The sequence below is a fragment of the Procambarus clarkii genome, chromosome 44 (assembly GCF_040958095.1).
Source record: "Procambarus clarkii isolate CNS0578487 chromosome 44, FALCON_Pclarkii_2.0, whole genome shotgun sequence".
In the NCBI taxonomy this organism is placed as follows: domain Eukaryota; kingdom Metazoa; phylum Arthropoda; class Malacostraca; order Decapoda; family Cambaridae; genus Procambarus; species Procambarus clarkii.
The window spans coordinates 18,564,511-18,574,096 of NC_091193.1; the positions used below are offsets into that span (position 1 = coordinate 18,564,511).

The window sequence follows — 9,586 nt, forward strand, 5'->3', positions numbered from 1 at the left end:
TGTCTCTCTATCTCCTCTTTTGCTTGAGAATCTTACTATAGTTCGTCGCTCTTTACCCTAGAGTACTCGTGAGCCAGGAATGGGTATGATAAGGGTGAGATGAACCGATGCCTCTTTCTCCTCTTTCACTTGTGTATTTAAGATAAATTTGCACCTTTTACAGATTACGGGCTCACCATAGCCCGTGCTACTTGTAACTTTTTGTTCTGAGTAGCTGAATTTAGAGCAGCAACAACAACTTTGTATGTTCTCTACCTGAAGATGTTCCAGAGTGGAACAAAAGGTTGTAGAAGATAATAATAATAATTATAACGTAATAATAATAATTGGGCTCTGTAATAATTATTATTGGGCTCCAGTTTGGGCCTCCAGAACCTCTCAGTCAATTCAGGATAGTTCCTGGATAGTCGGTCTTTGCCCAATCGTCGCCGAGGGGGGGGGGGAGTGAGGGTTAAGGCAGTTGTCTGGGAATCACCAGAACGCCGGTTCAAGTCACCCCCATTGCCAAAGCATGAATTTCTCATTGATATATCAGGTTATTTGGATTTCTTTGTGATGTATGTATATATTTCGATCACTTGGGCACTATGAGATTCGAACCGGGTACCCCACAAGCTTGAGGTAGAACCTCTACCAAAGTGGGCACTATGAGATTCGAACCGGGTACCCCACAAGCTTGAGGTAGAACCTCTACCAAAGTGGGCACTATGAGATTCGAACCGGGTACCCCACAAGCTTGAGGTAGAACCTCTACCACTGTAGTGCCATTGTATACGTTCCCCGGACGCCACTAAGCACATTAGTGATCCACGCCCCTCGGTATATAAATTGCCAACGTGTGGTTGACAATTTATATATCGTGGAAATAAATATTATTAAAAACATTAAAAATAAATATTTCTTGGAAATATTTATATATCATGGGACTAAATATTTCATTTATCATCCTCATCAACGAAGTTGTGGTTACTCCATTATACATGCCTTGGCTACCCACGGCTGATCAGAGACCGGGCCACGCGGTCACTGATCCCCGTGAACCCCCCCTAAATGTATTTCAAGGTATACGTACAACGTGTCGATAGGCTTTATAACCACTCAAACCTATTATGAGAATGGAAAAGGGGAGGGGGATTATTATTCAGTAAAAGGAGGCATTAATTAAGAATGACGGCATGTTTTTATCCAGCGTGTTTGTTTACGCAAATCAGCTGACGTCCACTCCACGTGCCGTGTGGAGGGGGGGGGGGGGGGGATGGAGGGGGTGAGGAACCCGCCTAATGAATGACGTCATGTTTACCAGCAGTGACGTCATGGCCATCAGCACGAATGCTTTCGTAATCAATTTCGACGCCAATTGTCTACTAGCGATTAATAATACTATGTATATTTCTCCCATTTATTGTCTATGAAACTACTCCAAAACCGCTTTGTTTTAGCCAATGACACCACTCCGTCTATCTGCCAGTAGGAAAGATGATAACATTGCATTGTTATCATCAAAGATGATAACATTGCTGGATTGCATTGCATACATTGGAAGAATGTCTATTGTGCTCCTGGCAGGTTTTTCATGAATCTCAATTATGGATTTTTTTTGGTGAATATCATTATGAGTTTGGGATTGTCGCTTTGCAAGCTTCAGTATATGGTGTACCAACTTATATCTATATAAAGAAAATGTTAATGTTCGTTCGTTCAAAATCGCTAATCTCCGAAAGTTCTTCATCGATTCCTTTGAAATTTTGACAGAACGTTCCATTCGCATACGAGCGGGGGGGGGGGGGGGGGGGGTTATGAGTGGAAGAGGGAGGATGGTGGATAAATGGGGGAAGTAGGAGAGACGAAAAGAATGGGGTTATGGGATCTTGAGGTTATCTTGAGATGATTTCGGAGCTTGGCGTCCCCGCGGCCCGGTCCTCGACCAGGCCTCCTTTTTGTTGCACCCCCCCCTGGAAGCAGCCCGTAGCAGCTGTCAAAACCCCCCCAGGTACCTATTTACTGCTAGGTGAACAAGGATATCAGGGTGAAAGAAACTCTGCCCATTTGTTTCCGCCTCCACCGGGGATCGAACACGGAACCTCATGACTACGAATCCCGAGCGCTATCCACTCAGCTGTCAGGCTGAATAATGAAGAAACACACACACACACACACACACACACACACACACACACACACACACACACACACACACACACACACACACACACACACACACACACACACACACACAAGGGGACACAGGTGGAAACTGAGTGCCCAAATGAGCCACAGAGATATTAGAAAGAACTTTTTTAGTGTCAGAGTGGTTGACAAATGGAATGCATTAGGAAGTGATGTGGTGGAGGCTGACTCCATACACAGTTTCAAGTGTAGATATGATAGAGCCCAATAAGCTCAGGAACCTGTACACCTGTTGATTGACGGTTGAGAGGCAAGACCAAAGAGCCAGAGCTCAACCCCCCCCCCCCCCCCCCGCAAATACAACTAAGTGAGTACTAGGTGAGTACACACACACACACACACACACACACACACACACACACACACACACACACACACACACACACACACACGGTACCTGAAGCGGGTCGTGTGTTATTAAACATTATGATTAGCGTTTGCAACGTGTCTATGTAAACATCACGGAACCATTTAGCTGTATCATTAAAGTTATCTGTGTCGTCATGCAGATATTAAAGTGGAGAGAGATATTCATGTTGGAATTACCTCTTTGGGATACGATGTTTGAAATTGGCTAATTTAGGATTAACTATTATATTTAATTCTTGGGATAATCTGTCGGGATTATATATATATATATTGGATTTAATCATTAGGAATAAAGGAAGCTTAATTGTTGAGATTAGCTGTTGGGTTTAACTGTTGGAACTAGCTTTTGAGATTAGCTGATTGGATTAGATGTTTGGACTAGCAGTTTGGATTAGCTGCTGCTATCAGTTGTTGGACTTGACAGTTGGGCTTACCTGTTTGGATTAGCTGTTAGGATTAGGGATAGGGGATTATCTACTAGGATTAGTTGTTGGGATAAGGTGCTGTGATGAACTGTTGGAATTAACTGTTGGGATTAGCTGTCGAAATTAGATGCTAGAAAAGCTGTTTGTGATTAGCTGCTGGGATTAGCTGTTGAGTTAAACTTTTGGAGTTAACTGATGGGATTAGTTGCTTGGATTAGATGTTGGGATTAGTTGTTGGGTTAACTGTTGAATTTAGCTGTTTGAAAATACCTGCTAGAATCAGTTGACATTTTTAGCCGTTAGGTTCAGTTACTGGGATTAAAAAGTTGGGATTAGCATTGGCCTGGGATTAGAAGTGAGGATTAGCCGGAATAATGGTAGTAAGACATGAAATACTGCTGGGCCATAAATTACATGTAAATTAAGGTTTATGAGAATCTAATCATTGGGATTACTTGAGTAATCGCCAATTAAAACTGCCTCTCCTCTACAGCCTCCTCAGGCCTAACGTCATTCACTTATATAAAAATATAATTATAAACGTATAATATATAATATATATATATATATATGTCTTGCTCTTTAGGTAGTTTCTGAATTCCTCTTCTAATGATTCTTTTTATTCTTCAATTGTTTTTTTTTCTGATGCATTGATAGACACATTCACTTCAATTCATTATTCAGTGAGAACTAAATGAAGTTTATGAAGTTCATTTAGCCTAAATAGGCCAATTATTCCTTAGAACTGTTTAGGCACAATTCAGCCAATTTTCAATGATAACATGTTATCGTCAAATTCATCAATAAGCTGTTATTTTTATACACAAAAATTTCCGGACAAGATATAACAAAAATTAGAAAGCTAAAATTATGCTTACTTTGACCTTTGCGATCCTTGCTTACTAAGCCAAGCCGGACAACTCTGCCTAAAAAGATCGACCTGTACACTACTATCAACAGGAAATCAGCAAATATTGAAACAAAAATAATGATTTAACACGAGTTTAAAAGAGTATTTTTTATGTTCTCAGACATCACACTTCAGGCCGTTTGAATCCTCGTTTAATGAGAAACCTGATACCACTCTTATGCGGGCGCTCGCAAGCAATTTGTTCGTAAATCCACTTAAGTTTGGGAAAGAGAGAGAGAGAGAGAGAGAGGTACGCTTGCAATTCGCCAGGTTCGCGTGATCGATTACGACCGCCTTTCTCTCTCCCACCTTCACCTCACACAAAGGGCGATCTCTCTCTCTCTCTCTCTCTCTCTCTCTCTCTCTCTCTCTCTCTCTCTCTCTCTCTCTCTCTCTCTCTCTCTCTCTCTCTCTCTCTCTCTCTCCCTAGAAAGGCAAGCGCTGCAATGTGTGTGTTTGTGTGCTTGGAGTTAACCCTTTGACGGCTCGGAAGCTCAACTATGGAGAGTGCTTGTCCGGGTGCAGGATTGCGTGCGTGTGTGTGCGTGTGTGTACTTTCATTGATGCGTTTCACGGGTCGAGCTCTAGCTCTGTTGCGCCGCCATTGTAGCTATATCGGTTGATTACTCTAATGTCTTGATCTTGCATGTGCATGAGCAGGAATGATCTTGCATGAGCAGGAATGATCTTGCATGTACAACAATCATGTGTGAATTTGGTTTAGTGTTGAGCTGAAGGGCGCATCAACCATCAAAAGAGATTAGTAAGCAAACTATAAATATACTTTAAGTCCTGAATATACTGCAGGATAAAAGTATACTATCAGTGTACATACACCAAGAAGCACAAAACTTCTGTGTGTGTGTGTGTGTATCCTCCTGAGGTGTAGGTGAAATCTCTCATTCTACATAATTTATTGGTTAGTTTGGATATCCCCTTACTTGTTCTCCATTCCTTAATTCACGTCGTGTTCAGCCTTGGAGACAACCCTTCGTGGGGATATCTCGGCACTTTCTGGATTTGCGTTTTATGAGGTTGAGGTTCCATGTGGGTGCTACGTATTCCAACACTGATTCGGTGTCTGCAGTAAACAGTGGGTTTTATGTGTGTGTGTGCAATTGTGTATGCTCACAATTGTGTACACACACAAACACACACACACAACGTATGTGTGTGTGTGTGTATACGTTCCCAAAGGCTCCTGTGGCGTTCATTGGCTTAGGATATATCCTGAAGCACAATGGTCTGTGCCCTGCCTTGTTCTGGGTGAAGTTTTCGCTGCTTGGTCGTGTGTGTGTGTGTGTGTGTGTGTGTGTGTGTGTGTGTGTGTGTGTGTGTGTGTGTGTGTGTATGTGTGTGTGTGTGTGTGTGCCTCCTTTGAGAAGTGCGAAGCTGTTTACTCATGAACTTTTTCCACTTACTGACACTGGTAAGGTCGTCCTCTTAAGTGTGGGCTGTTCCTCTGTCCCTTTTTTTCAAATGTCTCCGTCTTCATGACTTGGAAAGTTTGCTTGTGTTGAAGCCTGGTGGCCATTTGCTTGTGTTGAAGCCTGGTGGCCATTTGCTTGTGATGAAGCCTGGTAGCCATTTGCTTGTGATAAAGCCTGGTAGCCATTTGCTTGTGTTGAAACCTGGTGGCCATTTCCTTGCGTTGAAACCTGGTGGCCATTTACTTGTGATGAAACCTGGTGGCCATTTGCTTGTGTTGAAACCTTGTGGCCATTTGCTTGTGATGAAACCTGGTGGCCATTTGCTTGTGTTGAAACCTGGTGGCCATTTGCTTGCGTTGAAGCCTGGTGGCCATTTGCTTGCGTTGAAGCCTGGTGGCCATTTACTTGTGATGAAGCCTGGTGGCCATTTGCTTGTGTTGAAGCCTGGTGGCCATTTGCTTGTGTTGAAGCCTGGTTGCCATTTATTTAAAAAAACAGCTTTGTGTGAAGCCTTTTAGCCACTGTCTGGCTTGAACAATAGCATAATCTTGCAGAAGTATCATACAGTTCTAATTTGTGCTGATTGAAATCAAATCGAAAACTTTATTCATTAATTGTTGTCCAGTTATATATGATTGTGTTTACGTCAATTTACAGTTCCTTATTTACTGTAGAGAAAGTCACAACAGCGTCGTAGGAGGAAGAAACTATCAATGTTTAATTGTATAATTTAGATTTAGGTTTAGATCTTATGTTTGGCTATGTTTTACATAAAACATTTCATTACAGGTGTTGTTGCAAAACCTTGTGTTACAAGGGTGACAACCTTAAGAAACAAATGGATAGAGTTTCTTTCACCCTGATGTATCTGTTCACCTAGGAGTAAATAGGTACCTGGGAGTTAGACAGCTGCTACGGGCTGCTTCCTGAGGGTGTGTAGCAAAAAAAAAAAGGAGGCCTGATCGAGGACCGGGCCGCGGGGACGCTAAGCCCTGAAATAATCTCAAGAAAACCTCACGATAACCTCAAGATAACCTCAAGATAACCATGCTGGACGTCAAGCTAAAGTTTTAGAATTACAGCTGTGAGGTATATATATATATATATATATTTATATATATATATATATATATATATATATATATATATATATATATATATATAATTTGATGGATAATTAGTATAAACTAATTATTCAATTGACAGCCTCGGTGATTAGTGACTCTGTGAGGTGTGTCTCATCTCCTGCATTATTTACATATAGAGAACTGTGCTCGTGACGAGCCTATATTCCCCCCCCCCCCCCCTTACTCATGCTTCAATAGGAGCTTCTTGAGTAGGACGATGTCAAACACTCTCTGCCAGTACATAAATATAACAAACTTATCTAATATTTATCAACTTATCTGGCTTCAATCTTTCTGCCGTCGTAACAAGATATCTTGAGTCAAAACCTCCTGAAGTTTAACCTTGTTTGATATTCTAATAGTCCCTTTTTAGCATTATTTTCCTCAGAACTTTGCGTAGTAAGTTTGTCAGATGCCTCGATCAGGGCGGAGGGGGGGGCAGATTCACGAAACAGTTTCACAAGCACTTACGAACGTGTACATCTTTCCTCAATCTGTAACGGCTTTGCTTACATTAATTAAATAGTTTACAAGCGTGAAAACTTGCCAAATCAACTGTTGTTATTGTTATAAACCGCCTCCTGGTGCTTCGGAGCTCATTAACTGTTTAATAATCGCAAACAAAGCCGCCAAAGACTGACAAAAGATGGACAAAGTTCGTAAGTGCTTGCGTAAGTGCTTCGTGAATCTGGCCCCCCAGGTCTGTAGTTGAGTGGTGAGTTCCCCTCCATTCTGTAGAGCAATACTAGTGTTACAGTGACGATGGGGCGGGTCCTCCTAGGCGTCCCTGTCATGGGTTCATGGGTACACACACAAGTCGTCTTGCCTCGTGTGGATATTGCTTCATACAATTGCTATATAGAGCGGCATCGGTGACTCCTCACCCATAGTATATGGGAGTGGGATTTTTTTGCCAATTTCATCCCGTTCTTTCCAGTCTCTCGCGCTAAGGGGGCCCCCGTAAGCGTCGTCGCCTACGAGAGACGTCACCGACAAGAGACATCACCGACAAGAGACATCACCTACAAGAGACATCACCGACAAGAGACATCACCGACAAGAGACATCACCGACAAGAGACATCACCGACAAGAGACATCACCGACAAGAGACATCACCTACAAGAGACATCACCGACAAGAGACATCACCGACAAGAGACATCACCTACAAGAGGCATCACCTACAAGAGACATCACCTACAAGAGACATCACCTACAAGAGACATCACCTACAAGAGACATCACCTACAAGAGACATCACCTACAAGAGACATCACCTACAAGAGACGTCACCTACAAGAGACGTCACCTACAAGAGACATCACCTACAAGAGACATCACCTACAAGAGACATCACCTACAAGAGACATCACCTACAAGAGACATCACCTACAAGAGACGTCACCTACAAGAGACATCACCTACAAGAGACATCACCTACAAGAGACATCACCGACAAGAGACATCACCGACAAGAGACATCACCGACAAGAGACATCACCTACAAGAGACATCACCTACAAGAGACATCACCGACAAGAGACGTCACCTACAAGAGACATCACCTACAAGAGACATCACCTACAAGAGACGTCACCTACAAGAGACGTCACCTACACGAGACATCACCTACAAGAGACGTCACCTACACGAGACATCACCTACAAGAGACATCACCTACAAGAGACATCACCTACAAGAGACATCACCTACAAGAGACATCACCTACAAGAGACGTCACCTACAAGAGACATCACCTACAAGAGACATCACCTACAAGAGACGTCACCTACAAGAGACGTCACCTACAAGAGACGTCACCTACAAGAGACATCACCTACAAGAGACATCACCTACAAGAGACGTCACCTACAAGAGACGTCATCTACAAGAGACATCACCTACAAGAGACGTCACCTACAAGAGACGTCACCTACAAGAGACATCACCTACAAGAGACATCACCTACAAGAGACATCACCTACAAGAGACATCACCTACAAGAGACATCACCTACAAGAGACGTCATCTACAAGAGACATCACCTACAAGAGACGTCACCTACAAGAGACGTCACCTACAAGAGACATCACCTACAAGAGACATCACCTACAAGAGACATCACCTACAAGAGACATCACCTACAAGAGACATCACCTACAAGAGACATCACCTACAAGAGACATCACCTACAAGAGACATCACCTACAAGAGACGTCACCGACAAGAGACATCACCTACAAGAGACATCACCTACAAGAGACATCACCTACAAGAGACGTCACCGACAAGAGACATCACCTACAAGAGACGTCACCGACAAGAGACATCACCTACAAGAGACGTCACCTACAAGAGACGTCACCTACAAGAGACGTCACCTACACGAGACATCACCTACAAGAGACGAATACATTACGCTGATGTAACCATGTCAAAAAAGCATCCGTCTTCCCGTCTTTCGTGATTCGCGGTACATAAAAGACACACACACACACACACACACACACACACACACACACACACACACACACACACACACACACACACACACACACACAAGTCTTTCAGAGGGGATAAATCTCTTGACGATAAATACCCACTTCCTCATGTTTGGCGCACGATACGGTGAACGATCGAACGATTTCCCCGCGGGATGGGAACACAAAAATAGTTTCGATCTTACCGTCAATATCTCGCTCGGAGCGATAAGCAAGCTACCCGCTTCAATACCCACATAAGTCATTTATCCAAGCGAGACAGCTTTCTCTCAAGCACCCTCTCTCTCTCTCTCTCTCTCTCTCTCTCTCTCTCTCTCTCTCTCTCTCTCTCTCTCTCTCTCTCTCTCTCTCTCTTAAGAAGTGATGTCGAGGCAAGAAACAGAGAGTGGGAAACTCCAGAGACCCGAGACGTGACCAGCTGTTAAGCAAGAAAGTTGTTAGAGTCTTGGAACGACCGTAGACCTGTGAAAAGCGAGAACAGCCCTACGCTATTTATTTTAGAGATAAAAGGAATAGAAGATAAACCATTAAAAGTGGTAGGAGAACGCAAACAAAAAAAGCAATAAAATGTTGGCACATGTTATTAAGAAATATTATTATGTAACATATGTGTGTGTGTGTGTGTGGAAATTGACA

The 9,586-nt window shown here is 42.9% G+C and overlaps 1 protein-coding gene across 1 annotated transcript; it reads left to right on the forward strand.

Annotated features, from left to right (window-relative positions):
* Window positions 1–7,094: 7,094 nt before the first annotated feature.
* LOC138350162 (serine/arginine repetitive matrix protein 5-like) lies at window positions 7,095–8,878 on the forward strand. Its single transcript, XM_069300487.1, has 2 exons — window positions 7,095–7,107; window positions 7,386–8,878. The coding sequence occupies exons 1-2, from the start codon at window positions 7,095–7,097 to the stop codon at window positions 8,876–8,878; spliced, it is 1,506 nt and encodes a 501-aa protein (XP_069156588.1).
* The last annotated feature ends 708 nt before the right edge of the window (window positions 8,879–9,586 follow it).